This window comes from Crinia signifera, chromosome 2 (assembly GCF_055691185.1).
Source record: "Crinia signifera chromosome 2, ASM5569118v1, whole genome shotgun sequence".
NCBI classification, from domain to species: domain Eukaryota; kingdom Metazoa; phylum Chordata; class Amphibia; order Anura; family Myobatrachidae; genus Crinia; species Crinia signifera.
In genome coordinates this window covers 353,766,447-353,785,603 of record NC_139218.1, presented here as the reverse complement: position 1 = coordinate 353,785,603, position 19,157 = coordinate 353,766,447, and the positions used below count along the sequence as shown (strand labels likewise).

The 19,157-nt window shown below is 44.5% G+C and overlaps 1 protein-coding gene across 7 annotated transcripts in view; it reads left to right on the top strand.

Annotated features, from left to right (window-relative positions):
• NBEA (neurobeachin) overlaps window positions 1-19,157 on the top strand; it is a 564,577-nt gene that overhangs the window by 374,675 nt on the left and 170,745 nt on the right. For all 7 annotated transcript variants that reach the window (XM_083169798.1, XM_083169794.1, XM_083169792.1 and 4 more), the window contains one exon: window positions 14,169-14,312. In XM_083169798.1, the coding sequence (XP_083025924.1) occupies window positions 14,169-14,312 (144 nt within the window). The remainder of the gene's footprint in view (window positions 1-14,168; window positions 14,313-19,157) is intronic.

Below are 19,157 nucleotides of genomic sequence, written 5' to 3'. Positions count from 1 at the left end.
TAGAATTACAAACATTTTTTATAAATTATTACTATTTTAAAAAATTGTGTGATTGGCCAATCAAAATAAAACATATGAACTAGCAATTAAAAGTATACATATCTGGTGTTAGGCTGATGGTATAAAGCCAGTTAGTCAAGTTAGTTGATGAGTTATAATAATCTAACTAACTAATCTAATGGTCAAATATTTAACCAAATAAAGTCTCATAGGTAGTTAGAGCATGAACTGAAGGATTATGAAGATGGAAGAACAGTTCTGTTGCAATAGTTATTTGCTTGTCAGTTAGTAGTGTTAAACAAAGCACATCAGCATCAGGTAGTACTGGTGTAGTTACCACTCATGCTACAATCCATAATTATTGCTGGATTTACACCAGCTAAATAAAATCAGGCTTGCCTACCCTCCCAGAATGGCTGGGAGGCTCCCGAAAATCGGGTCGGCCTCCCGGCCCCCCTGAAGGTGGACAAGTCTCCCGCTTGTTGGCCAGAGCCCTCGCTCCCCCCTTCCCCGCTGGTTCAATTACGTCAAATCGCGGGTCCATGGAGAGGGGGCGGGCAAAAAAGATGCAATAGCGGCATTTTGAGTTATTTAAGCCCCGCCCCCTCTCCGCGGCCCTGGAATCACAGAGTTTTATTCCATGGGGGTGGGGCCAAGTTATGTCAGCCTTGCCCCCTTCATCCCTGATGTGTTGCCTCTCCGGGCTTCTCCCGGAAAGGTGAAAATCAGCCAAGTATGAATAAAAGTGTGCACGGGTGGCCACCTGGATGGTGATGAAAAGGTTCGCAGCTCCCGGCTTGGTTAGCACTCCCATTCTGCCTGGTCTGGATCCACCCTCAGAGTAGTCAACACAGATGAGCACTGGTACCAATAGCATGAACGCCTTAGCGTTTCTCCGCCTCACAACATCAGCGGCTTCCTCGGAGAGTATCAAACAAAATAATCCTCTCACACTAAGAACTTCACCGCAAGGCTCCGAATCAGGCCCTACTTGTGTTTTTTAATGATAATTATCACGATTTTTTTTACTAAGCGTTGGCAGGACACCAAACCGACCTGGTGGTAGCATCCTAAAGTACTCTCTTGTATAATGTGACATTTTAGGTTAACGGTTCCTTATAAGAAGCTAGTCTGCTTCCCTCACACTCTTGGTGGTTGTCACTAAACAAACTGCACGGAAATATTAATGCATAGAACACAATGTCTGCAGTCTCCACTGCGCGGCTTATTATCAGCGTCAGCTTAAGTAAGTGTGATTTCAGGAGAGATCAGCCAATCTAGCACACCATCACAGAGCAGGCATGACAAAGTTAATCAGCCAGGGTTCTGTCTGGCAGTGGTAAGGTATTGTATGGCTGCAGCTGACAGGCTTCCCAGAGAGCAGCTAGATGTCTGCTCAGTGCTTTCTGACCTTGAAGAATAAATCCTTCTCTCAACTACTGCAGACTAGAATTCGTATTGTTGGTGCAGTGCACAGCACCATCAGCCGTGTGTCTATCCGAGCAGTGTCCTGTTATTTCTTTGTTTTTGTTTTTTTTTTGGGGGGGGGGGGGGGGGTTTATTGCGCAGACATATCCCTACTGGAGGTGGGATGGTGCGAATATGAGCTACCTCCGGGGTACCAGTTCCGAGCAAGGAGGAAGGCGGTGGAACACATCACCATCCTCCTTCCTCACTGGCCCACCCGGGGCTGCCCACAGTAACGCACCAATCAGTGTTTGAGCTTGTAGTCTATATACTAAACACCTAAGCAAATTATTTTGAGTATATAAACAAACAAGAGATCAGGCTGTATAGATGCCTGTCAGGCACCCAAAAAGAACCCCGAACATAACCATAGCGTGGAAACCATCACAGTCACAGAAAAAAAATAAAACCTACAGAAAAGCAGAACCTAGGACAATGCACCTTTATGCGTTTTCTGTATGTTTTCGGGTTTTTTTTCTGTAACTCTGATACTTTTTTGATTATTAGCATATCCTTATACACAGCTCAGATTCTTCTTCGTACAAGAATAGCCTTTAGTGACTCTAAGGGTGGTATTCAATCTGTCCCAGCTTTTCCCACAGGGTGAAATATCGGCACTTGCCTATTAAATGCTGCAGTTTCCGACAGCATCGAAGGCTGTCAGTTTTTGTCTCTTTATAAACTGTTTTGTCGGGAAACTGATGTTCATTGTCGAATCCATGGCCAATTTCGCCGGAACCAGGAACTTTCCAACAGTCTGAACATTGCATTCTGACTGTTGATTTAGTGTTGGAACTGGCGAAAAACAGTGCTTTCCGTAATAACCTTTCCTAAATGCAGCGGGCTCCCTGCATTAGCCGCGAGCCTCGATGTTTGGGGGAATCCTTGCTGTCCTCTGAAAGCGAGGATTTCACCAGCGCGTTGAATAGGGTGATCGGCTGGCGCGGGGGTTAAATGGCGAGGATCGCTTGTTTTCGGCAATCCCTGCCATTTAATCCCCTCGCCGGCCGCATTGAATACACCCCTATCTGGTTTCCGTTCTTTGATGATGTTCTGGGGTTATTTTGGGGTGCCTGTCTGGCATCTATACAGCCTGATCACTTGTTGGTTTATATATTCAAAATAGTTTACTTAGGTGTTAGTATGGAGACTACAAGCTTTGTCCCTCCCCCGCCCATGTGACACTGCGAACCGCAGGCGTGACATCAGGAACAGTGTCCAAAGAGCGGACGGTCTCGCTTAAATAGGGACAATTGGAAAATATGTATATGACCTGTATATGGGGGAGATGTAGCAAAGCAGAGAGGGATCAAATAGAAACTTGCAGCTCCTGTCATAGTACATACCTCCCAACTGTCCCGCTTACCGCGGGGACGTTCCTGCGTCCCGCCCAGGGCCGCCATTGTCCCGAGGTGGGGGGGGCAGTTGGGAGTCCCCCCAGCCTGACAAGAACAGACGCCGTGCGCATGCGCACAGCGTCTGTTCAGCAAAAAAATGGGGGCGCAGCCAGAGGACGTGTCATCCCACAAGGCAACTCCCCTTTTCGGAGGCCACACCCCCTTTTTGGGAACGCGCGTGGGAGTCCCGACCCCCACCATCAAAAAGTTGGGAGGTGTGCAGGTTGTGTTTGAAAAATAACTCTAAGCACTGATTGGCTGGTACTCTCTTCAAGCTTTGATAATTGTTCCCCTCTGATGTTTTATTTTTAGATTTTTAATTTATCTTTCTTTTTCCTCAAGTTCCATCTACTCTAGTTATGGGAAGCCTGTCTTTTGAATAATTGTAGTTATGGCTAAATAACTAATTTTGAGCCCCTAATGTGTCTGTGAAGCACGACAAACTCTTATTAGCCGCCCTGTCAGTGAATAGAACGCTCCTTTCCCAGTGCTTTTCGTAATAACCTTTCCTGTGTTACGCAAAGGTAACTTCTATAATCAGAGTATATTGTCAGCCCTCCTGAGCTGGGCAAGCATGAAATGAAAAGCTTGTTTGTATTGATCCATTTTTTTTTCTTTCAATGTGTCCTTGATGTCTGTTCCCAGTGAGCTATGGCTACTGAGTTTGTGTGTCCCGTTTCGTATTGATGAATGCAGAACCTTCAGTGCGGCAGCTACACTGCACATTATTGGTGTAATAAAGTAGGTTTTAATTGAGTAGTGAGAAATCCAATCTTGTTGCCACCCTATTGTATTCCAGGTAATATGTACAGAGTTCCACATTGGTGCTTCCAGATCAATTTATTTTGCTAAAACTAGTTATTAGGAGGCAGGTTACCTCCAACACCACTTCGTCGACATGTATTTGACAAAACGTTGACAGATGAATTTTCAAGATTGTTATGGGTAGACATTAGGGGGATTGTTAGGGTATGGAAGTGGGTGGTTAGAAGTAGGCACTAAGGGGATGGCTAGAGTATGGGATTATGTAGTTAGGATTAGGCACTAGTCGGATGGTTAGGGCATGGTAGTGGACGGTTTGTGGATGGTTAAGGTATGAGAGTGGACGGATTGGGGATGGTTAAGGTATCGGAGTGGGCGGTGTGGTGGAGGACGGTTTGTGGATGGTTAAGGTATCGGAGTGGACGGTTTGGAGGTGATGGGCGCTTATGGTTAGGCACTAGAAAGGAAAGGGTATGGAAGTTTACAGTTAGGGTTAGGCACTAGGGGGATGCTAGGATATGGGAGTGGGCAGTCGGGAGAAGGTTAGGGTATTGGAGTGGGTGGTTAAGGTGCCCATACACGGTACAATTGCTGGGTGCGATGAGATGCGCGCTCCCGTCACACATCTCATCGCACAGCTCAAAACGTATGTGCTGCACCTACTATATGTACTAGATCTCATCTCTTCGCATTGCAAAACCTATGCGATGAGATATTGTATACAATAATTGTAACGTGTATGGGCACCCTTAGGCACCAAGGTGGTCAGTTGGGGTTAGGCTACTGGGAGAGTCAGTGTTAGATTTTGGCTAAAATAACAAAAAATTGCCAACTTTTTGTATGTCAATAATTTCCATATTGTCATTGTTAATGTGTTGAACCATATGGTGTCAATATATTCATTGTTTACTCAGACATTGTTCATTCTATTCACCCACAACCTGAAGCAGCCATGCTCTGCACTCTATATAGGGGATGCAGTTACAATCCCGGCGGTCGGGATCCCGGCGTTCAGAATCCCGACGCCGGAATCCCGACTGCCGAAATGCCGACACATTCTCCCTCCGTGGGTGTCCACGACACCCCTGGAGGGAGAATAAATTAGTGTGCCGAGCGTAGCGAGGCACCGGGCCCGCTGCGTGGCGAGCGCGGCGAGCCCGCAAGGGGGGGCGATCCACGTCCCCCCCCTTGTCGGCATTTCGGCTGTCGGGATTCCGGCATCGGGATTCTGAACGCTGGGATCCCGACCGCCGGGATTCAATACTGAATCCCTATATAGGTTACAATGTGTAATATAACAATACAGGGAACTAAGACCTACAAAATAAAAACCAACTAACAAGATCCCTCTAACACAGACACCCCCCCCCACACACACACACACACACACACACACCTTTTAGGGCTTTAACCCTGACCTTCCCCCTGGATTGTAACAAAAACTTTCCTCTTCTGCAGCTAACCCTGCATTCTATTATGAGTTATACAGTGATGCTGCACAGCCTATAAGGGAGTATGACAGTGATGCTGCACAGCCTAAAGGGAGCATGGCAGTGGTGCTGTATAGCCTATAGCAGCGGTGGGGAACCTCAGGCCCGGGGGCCGTATGCAGCCCCCGTAGCCAGTCTGAGTGGCCCTCCCACCCGCCCGGCGGCTTTGCCGTGAGTCAAGTACAGGGGAATTCTCGCGAGAGGTCGTAGTTCTCGTGAGATTTCTCTTAATCAACAGCAGCCATAGACTGTCAGTCCAATTCAGCAGCAGCCGCCGGAGTGTGGGACGGCTGCAGCAGGACAATTTGCCAGATAAATTTTCACATATGGCCCCCGAAGGAGTATGGGAGTATGGCAGTGATGCTGCACAGCCTATACGGAGTATGGCAGTGATGCTGCACAGTCAACAAGGGATTATTGCAGTGATGCTGCGGAGGCTGATATGACTATCCAGTGATGTAATAAGTCACCCAGCCCTATATGATGGATGGCTGATTAGTGACAGCTATTTCTGGTGACTGTTTTCCCTACAGTGCTGCTCTGAGTAACTCAGGATACTGCACATCTGAGAACAGCTTTTGACAAATACTTTCCATTTAACCAATAAGTGCACTGATTAATCTGGGATATTTGAAGAACGGTTTTCAGATCTCCTCCTGCTTCACTCCTCTTTCAGTACATAACACATGGACTACCTTTATGTTCACACACTTTCCCAGGATATACATTACCAACAATATATACACTGGTGGGAATTGCAGAGAATTATCTAACAGTTCCCAAACTTACTAGTATTGCAGTGCTATAGCAAGAAGAAGAAAGAATTCCTACAAGGGGCACTCCTAGCTGATTATTTGGCTTATTCAGCACTCTTTATAGTTATCTGGTGTCCCAAGAAAAAAAACACATTAAAATGTAACTTTCATTGTTTATCCATTTAAAAAAGCTGTGAAATATGTTAAAATGATTGTGAAAGGTGCAAATAAAGAGACAATAAATTAAAATAGAGCTGACCGTTGTGTATGTGTATTTTATTATAGTTCAATGACTATAATACAACTGTGTAATGATGTTTGCAGAAAAGATTTGCAAAGGGTTTGTTAATATTATGTCCTATTAACTAAAGGACACCACACCAGAGGCGGGACTACCATTGGTGCAGCAGGTGCAGTGCACCGGGGCCCCTGAGGACTAAGGGGCCCACTGCTGCTCCTGTCACCATCTTTCTGTAACCCACTGTTTTCTCTGTCACACTCTGCCTCCCCCTGCTTCTTCCTGTCACCCACAGCCATGGTGCGCATTGTGGACTTGGGTTGGGGTGTAGGAAGGGGCCCAAATTATATTTTTGCACCTAGGCCCACCCCCGGAAAGTTCCGCCACTGCACCACACTCAAATAATATGGTACTAGCTATCTGGAGAAAGTCTCAGAGTCTTGTAAATGAGTTATAAAGTTGCAGTTATTGGTCACAGATTTCTGCAACAATGTTGCTTTTAATAGCTGCAGCTATTGAAAGCAACAAATCTTTTCTGCAAACATCATTACACAGTTCTATGATAGTCATTGAACTATAATAAAATACACATACACAACGGTCAGCTCTATTTTAATTTATTGTCACTTTATTTGCACCTTTCACAATCATTTTAACATATTTCGCAGCTTTTTTTAAATGGATAAACAATAAAAGTTAAATTTTAATATGTTTTTTTTCTTGGGACAGCAGATAACTATAAAGAGTGCTGAATATGCCAACTAATCAGCTAGGAGTGCCCCTTGTAGGATTTTTTTCTTCTTCTTCTTGCTATATGACTATATAAATCCTGGGCAGCACTATCCTATATACACTAAGCCTAAATTAATGGCAATTCCTTTTTAAGGGAACATCTGATCATCACAATATAAGATTTGACTGTGCGGATTACTCTCCTTTTTGCTCAATAGTATTGCAGTGCCCCAGAGCAATTAGCCTTTTATTTCACTGCACCCCTAGGAGAAGTCTGTTTATTGCTTAATTTCGAAAAACATATTTAAGGGAATGGTCTATGATGATTCAAAATTATTCTGTGACCATTGGGTGAAACCCCAAACCTTGGCTGTTAATGTGACATACATGTACAGTATGATACAACATTCATTGTGTTCAGGTGAAACTATATTAAGTGTTCATTCTAGCACCCGCTATCTTTGGCAGTTCCTGTTCCCTGACTGGGGTGTTGCTGTCTGCTGTGGTGTTTCTAGCACAGGTCTGGTTTGCATATCAATGCTGATATTCAGACCACACTGTGCTAGAAGCACTACAGGAGACAGCGACACCCCAGACAGGGAAGAGGAACTGCATGGGTTTTCAAAGTTGGTGGGTGCTATAATGAACACTAATATTGATCTTTCTAATTATGGCAACTTAGCCTTATTCCACTTCTGACTGTGTGCAAATGATTGGTGGAACGCTGCTTACATCTGGAATACATTGTAGTAAACTTGATAGTAGCAGTGATCTGGTTGGTGGAACGCTGCTTACATCTGGATTTCATTGTAATACTCTGATAGAAGGGGTTGTAGTCAGCAGTGATCTGATTGGTGGAACGCTGCATACATCTAGAATACATTGTGATAATCTGATAGAAGGGGTTGTAGTCAGCAGTGATCTGATTGGTGGAGTGTTGATTACATCTGGAATACATTCTAATAATCTGATAGAAGGGGTTGTAGTCAGCAGTGATCTGATTGGTGGAGTGTTGATTACATCTGGAATACATTCTAATAATCTGATAGAAGGGGTTGTATTTTGGTGTTGTACTGAAACTGTGATCTACTTTAACTCCGTAATGATCTCACAGAGCGCTCAGAAAACTATGTTCTAGGATTATTGCACATTAATGTCATCACTTGCGATGTTATCCTACAGAGCATGTCATCAACACTGTTCTGCTGAATTCAGCAGTGTTTTATAGATTGCACTGAGTGCCGCTTACAAAGGGAGAAATCTAATCACAGACTTTTACTGAAAACTTCTCCGAGGTGTTCACATTACAAACATGTATCCCGCAGATCGTCCTCACATCTTGAATGAATTGATGATTCTGTACTGCAGTTGGAGAATGGATTTGTTGATGTGCAGAATCTCCAGTATACTATTAGGAAAAGCATCTTTCAAAAGGATAAAAAAAAAAAGAGGTTCCCTTGAAGTAGTTTTCCAGATGTTTGGAAACATTAGGATTTCCTGTCATACATTTAGGTAACACGATGATGAGGATAACGTTCCGTCCTGCCAGCCTTTTCTAGAGATGAAAGCCAGCTTTCCGCATAAATTGCCTTATCAGAGACACCGTGTGGTGCAGCAATCGGCTGAGTCCAGCTCTCCCCTGAATGGCAGCCATGTATACACTCTGTAGACGCGCATAAATTCATTTATGTAATAATAATTATTACTTTAGTTATATAGAGCTCTTTTTCCAATAGGACTCGAGGTGCTTTAGTAATATTTCTCGATGAACCAAGTGGTGCTCTTCTATTTCGTTAACAGTGAACAGCCACTAATGGCGCCATGTGTGACCTTATCCTACTCTGCCCTTTGGTCGTTTCTGGACATAAGAGGGCTCCCTGTATTATAATATTTTATATCCATACAGCTAATGTAACCATCCAGAAGAAATGTCCATAGAAGATAATATATCATTTTTGGAAGCAAATATTCTTACTAGCTGTATGTGTTGTGTTGCATACATGTATTTGTGTATTGCAGCACGGTTAGCATAGAGGTTATCAGCTCTTCCTCATAACACTGTGGTCTTGGGTTTGATTCCTACCAAGGCCCCAACTGCATTGAACTTGTATGTTCTCGCCTTGTGTACATTTACTTTGCATGGTCTGAATCCCCCCACAATCGTGTTCTCCTTTCTCTCTTTTCGTTCTCCCTTTCTCAATGTCTCTCTTGCATCATCTCTCTCCCTCTTTCTCTCTTTTCCGATCCCTCCTTCCCTCACCCTCTGCCTCCTCTAGCATCCTCAAAAAGTGTCTGCTGTAAGGGGGCAGACATTTTGTGAGAGCTATTTTTCCATTATCAGGAGCCAGCCAGAAGAGCCGGGATCGCAGATTCATATTAATCATGAATATCACATCGTTTTAGTGCTCAAATCCCTTTTGGGGCATTTTTTTTTAACTTGTTTCACAGGAGAGAGTTGCTGTAACCTGTAGCAACCTATCCATTTCTGAATAATGGAAATCTTTCTGGTCTTCCATGCTTCCCAACAATATTATGTGAGGACTTTGCTGGCAAGCTATTATAATTATCCAGCACTAATAGAAATAGTTTCTGAGCAGTATCTCTGTGATGCTTCCTTCTCAGCAGTTCATACAGGGTAGAATGTACTAATTAAGATGGATGACTGGCGTATGACTTCCATGGACAAAACATCGCCTTGTATTCTGCCCTTGTGTATTCTGAAGTCCGTTAAATCACAGCCATTTTCTGCAGCCTCCTTTGTATCAGTATGACTGGTGTTCTAGATCTCCTGCCCGTCTGGAATTTCCAGAGCTCCAAAACTCACATAAAAGTACATCAAATGCTAAAAATATTTTAATAACTGTAGAATTAGAGATTTATTCATAGATACATATTCGTATTTATCCAATCAACTCTGGAGGCACAACTGCGTTCTGGGCAGGCTTCATGATGCGGTATACAGTATACATGTTCTGTTCTGAAATATTTGATGCTAGTAAATAAAGGTTTTCTTTATGGCGGGGTACAGAGCCCCCACAGTACCTCCCCCGCCCGAGTACCATTACTTACCTAGCTGCGGCGGCGCGTCATGTTCCTGCGCGCCTCCACTTTCTGCGTGCATCTTCTCGGGACTGCACAGTGCAGCCTGCAGAACCCCTCTGTGTCCTAGGCTTGGCGCTCTGCAGACTGCACTGTGTATTGTGCGTGCCTGGGTGGGGTAGGCGGTGTGGGGGGTGGCACTGTGCCACTGTCACTGTGGGCAGCTGTCTGGGCCCCTCCACAGCACCCCCCTGTCGGCAGCCCTGGTGGGGTCTGTATAACGAAGAGACAGGCACATTGTGATGTACACATTTACTGGCATAGATTTGTCTAACACACAAACAGCTGACACAACTTATTTGGCTTATTAGGTTTCTACCTCTATAAAACTGTAAGGGGTTATAATGGTTAATTTCTCCTGTAATGTGCATTAAGTTTAGTTCCTTTATGAGGTTATAGAGGGAGACGTGGAAACAAAACCCAAGTTCCTTCGTATAACTGGCTTTTGATTTGTGGACTGTTATAGTAGTTTTGTGGGAGGACAGTCTTTACAAGCCATGTAATGAGACCGCCCTTGGGAGACCTCATTCTTCCTGTGCTTCTTATATTGATTAATGTGACCTTAATTCATAAAAGATCCTCTAGTCAAGCCGTTAATTTAGATAAACGTTTATTTCATACCTCTGCAAAACAAGTCTGGCCTCGGTCTATGAGATATTACTCTTCAAATCAATTTCATTGAGATAAACTGCATTTGATTGAGACAAATTTATAGTCAACAGCTGGACAGTAAGTATAGGAGAAAACACTAGGTAGAGTCATTACTGTATAAGAGGAGGTAGTCGCACATCATACTGCTTCTATATCAATACATAATGTGCTGTACTGCATTTGGGGCACCTTTTATACAGACCAGTCCACAAAGTTATTAGGCTTTATTAATAAAGCAAATGGAATTCATTTTTTTATTTTTGAGTTCTAGAAGTTTTTCTTGAACCAGATAAAAAGGATAGATCATACAATTGCATTGCAAATAAAATTGATCTATACAGCAAAATAGAGAATTTTCTAGAGACCAGTTTCCTGGAATAAAGCATTAAAGAAAGGTGTCCGCGTACAGTAAACATGTTCTAGTCGCAGATAGACGTGAGTCCATTGACAGCTTCGTTTGGACTCCTAATAGTGCCTTATCGATTATATTATTTCTTTATGTTCTGCATGCTGCTCGGGGTTTCATGGCCTTATGGTTTTGCCCATTAAAATATATATATATATACAGGTCGAGTATCCCGTATCCGGATATCCGTTATCCGAATTATTCCGAAATACGGACATTCCAGAAAGTGAAAAAATTTTTTTTTTTTGCTAAAAACTCACTGGGGACATATGTAACAGCATCACTGGGGACATGATATGTAACTGGCACTATATATGTGCAAGACAATGATTGCTTGGCATTCAAATTCAGTGCTGAGATAGTACACACATTTTGTTTCACGTTTTGAAACCTTGTTTTTTGAACAATTAAAATATGTTTGTGTGTATTTTATGTGGTAATAAAATATATTTGTGTGTATATTATGTGTTTATACAGCAAGCATGCAAGATACTTCAAAATACATCATTGAAATATAAAAATATTCCGAAATACGGAATAATCCGTTATCCAAAATTCTCCTGGTCCCGAGCATTTTGGATACGGGATACTCAACCTGTATATATATATATATATATATTTTTTTTTTCTAAAGAAAGAAGAGAACGGGCGCTGATAGTGCATGAATCAGTTTGAAAAACGAATTTTTATTATTCAGCACAAAGGTAAAAACAAGTGTGGATAAAACGTACCGACGTTGGCGGTTCTCATTCACCGCTGTCAAACAACATGAAAGTGGTGCGATGCACCTGGTGATGGAGCCGGTTACACTCGTCTGGTCTCCAACGTGTAGCAGCAGTAGTGGGATTGATCACGACGCTAGGCCACGCCCCTACACGTTTCGTATCAACTTCGTCAGAGGGCCCTGGAGACCAGACGAGTGTAACCGGCTCCATCACCAGGTGCATCGCACCACTTTCATGTTGTTTGACAGCGGTGAATGAGAACCGCCAACGTCGGTACGTTTTATCCACACTTGCTTTTACCTTTGTGCTGAATAATAAAAATTCGTTTTTCAAACTGATTCATGCACTATCAGCGCCCGTTCTCTTCTTTCTCTAGAAAATCCTTACCCGTTGGATACAGGTTAAACCTTTGTTGTGAGATACGGAGCGGCCAGGTTAAAGGACCCTGAGTGTTATACTTCAAAGGCATTGGACTTTTGCTACGGATTGTGGACTTTAATTTTGTCCTAGGTTCATTAGAGGTTCAGTGCGCTGTTTTTATTCTGTTATATATATATATATATATATATATATATGTCAACAAACAAAAAAAACTCATGTCGACCCTTTCCAATGTAGACCTTTTTATTGTGTTGAGCTTTTGAGAGTCAACCGATAGTGGTCAACCTTTTTGACTGTCAACCTACACACTGGGGACCTGATGACCACATCCCCTAACAGCAATCGTGTCACTTATAGAGGTAATTATTCCTGAACATCAGGTTTGGCAGTCTTACAAACGGGGCTTTTTAGGGGCACTTAGTCCCAGTTATAGGGGTTTTCTACTTATACACGTGTGGATGTATACGCTCACTCAGAAACTCCTCCTTGTGGACAGGTCGCTGACCTACAGCGCAATGAGATAAATAGGCAGCTTCTTTCTCATTTTATTTGTTTAATACTGATTGTTATGTGCTCAAAGCAAACATGGTCTTCCTTCATCTGGGCAGTTCCTTCCTCCTCGTGTCTTTGTGGTCCTTGCCAAACACACATACTCATACATGTGTTGTGCATCATACGACATGACAGACACATGTCACAGTTAGTGATGCCATGACTTTGGTGCTTATTAGTGGATTTTGCATCTGTGTCACATCGTAGCTGCATCCAGATCTCTTCTTGTGTTCCGGGGAGTTAGGATTTAGCAGAACAACGCTGCATGGCGTGGTTCATTTTGATCAGTCCTGAGTCTTTTACCTTTTTTCCCCCAGGTTATACCTCTTTCACACTGCACTTGTAATCCGGTATATTGCCGTTTTTTTGCATTTTGAAACGGTACCAGCTGCAATGTAAAAGGTCCCCAGTCAATTTACCAGTTACAGAATACCGGCATTTGAAAACGTTTTAAAAGCAGGATCCTACACGGTTTTTCCTGCAGTCTGAATTGCCCAGAACCGGTTTGAACTACACATGATAATCTGCACAAGGGTCATTGGTTGTCTCCCTGCATGTTGTCACTGCCCACAAGCAGGAATTGTTTAATAGAGTTTTATTGCAAAGAAGCCTTTTTTTATGGGTGAAACGGATTGAATGTTAAAGGTACAAAACCGGTATATAAACAGTAATATACTGGTTACAACATGCAATGTTAAAGGGGTTTAACTGGCATTTGACCAGGGTTGCCGACTTTTTAATGCTCCTCTCCGGGAGAAGCCCGGAGAGGAGACTTTTCTTACCCGATCGGGGGGCGGGGCTCGACGGTGACGTCATTAAGCCCCGCCACCACTACGGGAAATAGTAGAAATGACTGATATCCATGGAGGGGGCGGGGCTAAAATGACGCGATTGTGCCATTTTAGCTCCGCCCCCTCCTCTGAGACCCGCAGATTGCGGCATTTACATGCCGCGATTCGGGGGGGGGGGGTTCAGGGGGGTCCCCCAGATTCCGGGAGGGTTGCCCACCCTTCCGGGAATTCCGGGAGGGTCGGCAACCCTGCATTTGACCTGTTTACAAAAATGGGTTGAAAGCAGGGTTGCAATGTGAAAGCAGTATTAGCGTCCTGGATCCTCTTGATGCACATTATGTACAAACTATGTGGCTGGGTGCATGGCACAGCTTAGTCCCTGATGCCCCAAGCTGGGGCTATTAAAAGGGATTTAAGGAGAAGGTTTGGTGATCTGTATATCACTCTCTACTGTGCCCAGCACTGATATCCAACATACAATGTCCTGTATGTACTGATTCATGTCCATATGTTACGGTTTTCCTCTAAACTTGTAGACATAATACAAATATATTGACAAAGATAAAATGTTTCCCAAGGCAGCAGAGACTGGTGAGAGGAATACTGGCTGTGCTATGTGACATATTACGCTGCTGCTGCTGCTGCTGTGTGTAGTCAGGTGAGCCCGCCGCTGTTTACGTGCTACTAATGTTCTGCGTTTGCTTATTTTGTGTGTACTAAAGGCACAGAGGAAGATGTCATGAAATCAAAGAAGACTTTCCGAAGCCAGGCTGCAGTTAATCAGAATGCTGAAACAGAGCTGATGCTGGAAGGGGATGATGATGCTGTGAGTCTGCTGCAAGAGAAGGAGATTGACAACCTTGCAGGTACTTCATATGTTTCACATTAAGACAAATGGAAGTTGGCACATTTGTGATATAAGCATAGTAGTAGTAGTTTTTATTTCCATATTTATAGTTTCACAGAAGTATAATAATCTGCAAGTCAGTTTTGTAATATATTACCAGTATATTTTGGGGGGTTGGCGCTTAAAATCAGTCAGCAAAAGGGGGGAGGAGGGTGGTTAAGTCTCAAGCAGCAACCACTTGATTGTGATTCAACATACAGTTTGCATCATGTCATGCCCCTCCCATTCCTTTCTGGGGTCCTCTGACAAGGGAGACACCTGCTGTACTGCTCAGGGTATGAAATAGTAAGCTACAGTGTGTGAGAATGCTGCTGTGGGTATGAAATAGCAAGCTACAGTGTTTGAGACTGCTTCTGTGCTGCCCAGGGTAGGAAATAGCAAGCTACAGTATGTGAGACTGCTGCTGTGGGTTATGGTGTGAAATAGCAATCTCCAGTGTGTGAGTGCTGCTGTGCTGCTGAGGATGTGAAATGTCAAGCTACAGTGTGTGAGTGCTGCTGTGCTGCTCAGGGTATGAACTATAAAGCTACAATGTGTAAACTGCTGTGGGTATGAAATAGCAAGCTACAGTGTGTGAGACTGCTGCTGCGCTGCTCAGGGTATGAAATGGCAAGCTACAGTGTGTGAGACTGCTGCTGTGCTGCCCAGGGTAGAAAATAGCAATCTACAGTGTGTGAGACTGCTGCTGAGGGTATGACATAGCAAGCTACAGTGTGTGAGTGCTGCTCAGGGTATGAACTATAAAGCTACAATGTGTAAACTGCTGTGGGTATGAAATAGCAAGCTACAGTGTGTGAGACTGCTGCTGCGCTGCTCAGGGTATGAAGTGGCAAGCTACAGTGTGTGAGACTGCTGCTGTGCTGCCCAGGGTAGAAAATAGCAATCTACAGTGTGTGAGACTGCTGCTGAGGGTATGACATAGCAAGCTACACTGTGTGAGTGCTGCTGTGCTTCTCAGGGTATGAACTATAAAGCTGCAATGTGTGAGCCTGCTGCTGTGTGTATAAGGGATGCGGTCATTCGTCAGACTGCATTTAGGTCTACAGTCATTAGGTCGACCCCACTAGGTCGACTGGCAGGAAGGTCGACCTGACTTAAGGTCGACATGGGCCAAGGTCGACATGACTTAAGGTCGAATTTGCATAAAGGTCGACATGAGGAAGGTCGACTGGTCATAAGGTCGACATGGGTTTTTCACTGTTTTTTGAGCCGACATGTGCCGACAGGCGGTATTTCATGCCCTACCATCCACTAGGGCATGGTGGGAGAATAAAATAGTGTGCCGAGCGCAGCGAGGCACCGTGCCCGAAGCATAGCGAGCGATGCGAGGGTCCGATTCTCATTGCCAACTGTGTCCATGTCGACTGTGTCGACATTCGGATCAAAAACCAGTGAAAAACCCATGTCGACCTTATGACCAGTCGACCTTCCTCATGTCGACCTTTATGCAAATTCGACCATAAGTCATGTCGACATTGGCCCATGTCGACCTTAAGTCAGGTCGACCTTCCTGCCAGTCGACCTAGTGGGGTCGACCTAATGACTGTAGACCTAAATGCAGTCTGACGAATGATCCCATTCCGTGTATAAAATAGCAAGCTGCAGTGTGTGAGACTGCTGCTGAGGGTATGACATAGCAATCTCCAGTGTGTGAGACCTGCTGTGCTGCTGAGGATGTGAAATGTCAAGCTACAGCGTGTGATTGCTGCTGTGCTGCTCAGGGTATGAACTATAAAGCTACAATGTGTAAACTGCTGTGGGTATGAAATAGCAAGCTACAGTGTGTGAGACTGCTGTTGTGCTGCTCAGGGTATGAAATGGCAAGCTACAGTGTGTGAGACTGCTGCTGTGCTGCCCAGGGTAGAAAATAGCAATCTACAGTGTGTGAGACTGCTGCTGAGGGTATGACATAGCAAGCTACACTGTGTGAGACTGCTGCTGTGCTGCTGAGAGTGTGAAATAGCAAACTACAGTGTGTGAGACTGCTGCTGAGGGTATGACATAGCAAGCTACACTGTGTGAGACTGCTGCTGTGCTGCTCAGGGTATGAGCTAGAAAGCTACAATGTGTGAGACTGCTGCTGTGTGTATGAAATAGTAATCTACAGCATGTGAGACTGCTGCTGTGCTGCTGAGGGTAAAATGGCAATCTACAGTGTGAGTGCTGCTGTGCTGCCCAAGGTATAAAAAAGCAATCTACAGTGTGTAAGAATGCTGCTGTGCTGACCAGGGTTTGAAATGGTAATCTACAGTGTGTGAGACTGCTGGTGAGGGTATGACATAGCAAGCTACAGTGTGTGAGACTGCTGCTGTGCTGCTGAGGCATACTTGCCTACTTTTGAAAAGTAGCTTCAGGGTGATTATAGATCGCTCTGTAAGGCATCACACGGTGCGCCATTGAGGGGGCATATCACATTCTACCCAAGGGGTGTGTCTACTGTCACTCGGGGGGGGGGGGGGGGGGGGGCTCAGGGAAGCCACGGCTGCTAGCTCTCTGCTCCTGAAACATACACTTCCAGTCTGTGCACATAGCAGCTCGGCCGCCGCTACCAACAACCCCGTGGAGGCTGACTGTGACTTCCCCATGGAAGCCCCACCCCCTGCCAGTTCCGAGCACGCGCAGTCCAAATTACACGGAATGAGTCCCAAAAACCGGGAGGTAGGAGGGGTCTTGTGGGTTAGCTGGAGGCTCAGGCAAAAATCTGGAGCCTCCCGCTGAATGCGTGAGTCTGTGCTGAGGGTATGACATAGCAAGCTACAGTATGTGAGATACCTGCTGTGCTGCCCAGGGTATGAAATGGGAAGCTACAGTGTGTGAGACTGCTGAGGGTATGAAATGGCAAGCTACAGTGTGAGTGCTGCTGTGCTGCTCAGGGTATGAAACTGCAATCTACAGTGTGTGAGACTGCTGCTGTGCTGTTGAGGGTATGCTTTTCTGCACTACCAGCTATCCACTTTTTTAATATTGTACTTTTTACCCTTTTGTATTATAAGAATTATATATTGTGCCTTCATACATTTTACTTCAAGTGAGGTAACATTTTTTAATACTTCACAAGTGGATATGTCAAATGTATAGAACGTCAACCTATGGGGGTATTCAATGGTGTCCAGAGTTATCAGTCTACAAACATCTGAGACTGAGGGAGTTCAGGACAGATGAGGTACTATCTAACCACTACAGTAAAAGCCAAATGTAATATAGGAGGTTAGCCAGATACCTCATCTTTCAACAGCTATATAATCCTGCTTTTTATTCGTAATCATTGTGTTTTATCATTTGTGGTTTTAGTAATGAAAAATAAAGGGTCTATTTTAATACTGCTTAACCCTCTATGACGCATTGCACGTTTGGAGTATATCCCAGCGATGGCACGTGTAAATTATACACACGAGGCCCTGAGTAACACCCCAAAAATGTGGTTTGGACAGTTTTGTTTTTAGTACATAAAGCACTGTACCAAACCTGCGATTCGTTCTCATTTGATACAGAACTGTGATACACATCTGCCGGAAAATGTTGACAGTAGATTTGTACACGGGGGTTTGAATGGCAGCAGTCGTCACAATACAGTCTACACAGTGTATTTTAGAATGTCCATTTAAATGGAGATGGCGTCATAGAGGGTTAAAATGTGTGCCCAATCTGAGAAAACGCTGGCAGCGGTAGACCCTGGACAAAATGACAGGAGGGGCATTATGACAGGGCGTGGGGCCGCCAATATCTGTGGAAGCACCTTCTCAGTGCCAAAGTCTTTCCCACCCCACACAGCCTAACCCTAACCTTTCCGTCCCCACAGGCTAACCCGAAGTCCCCCCCACTAGTATCTAGCCTAACTCCCCTACTCCAGCTGCCAGCTACCCCGCCTCACATATTCAGCGATTGGGATGCCAGCATCGGCATCCTGACCTCACTCCAACCCAGGTGTTTTGTGTCTGTGTACTGAAGGACAGCATCCTGACTGCCAGTATGCTGACTGCATCCCATGCCATAGGCCACCATTGTAAAGTTACTTCCAACCCCCTATTTGTTTAGTGATGATAGATCCCACTGACAGAGCCCCCGCCCACACCCAATGTCAATGGGCCTAAACTATGGGTCCACCTACCACGGCCAGGTGATTTCACCAGTTGGGTTCCTAACATTTCTAAGGTACATATTGTGGACTGTGGATCAGTTGATCACCAGCAAGTTGTTAGACAGTCATTAGGTCGACATGTAGGAAGAATGACAGGGTCATTAGGTCGACATGGGTTAGGTCGACAGTCAAAAGGTCAACATGGGGTTTTTCACAGGTTTTTTTACCCAAATGTTGACGCAGTCGACATGGACACAGGTTAAAGTGCACCGAGTCCCCTCGCTACTCTCAGCACTATTTTATTCTACCACCACGCCCTAGTGGATGGAAGTGGATGAAATACCGCCTGTCGGCTCAAAAAAAAACCAGTGAAAAACCCCATGTCGACCTAATGACCCTATGACCCTGTTGACCCAATGACCCTGTCGACCTAAATGCATGTCGACCAACTTGCTGGTGACCCAATGACCGTATCCCATTCAAAACATGGGATCCCATTCAAGTCAATACCATAGAAGAGAAAAAAATCCATCTCTCCCTGATCAATGTGGTATTGTGCATTGTTACAGAAGGAGATGTTGATTATGTTACAGTATATCTAGGCGAAGTGGACACAGTCGCACAGACACTGTACAGGAAATGTCTCTGTATAGCAAGAACAGTGTTTACATCTGATAAATGCTTTATTCTGTTATCTCTGCTGGGTAACGTTACACATCTATATAT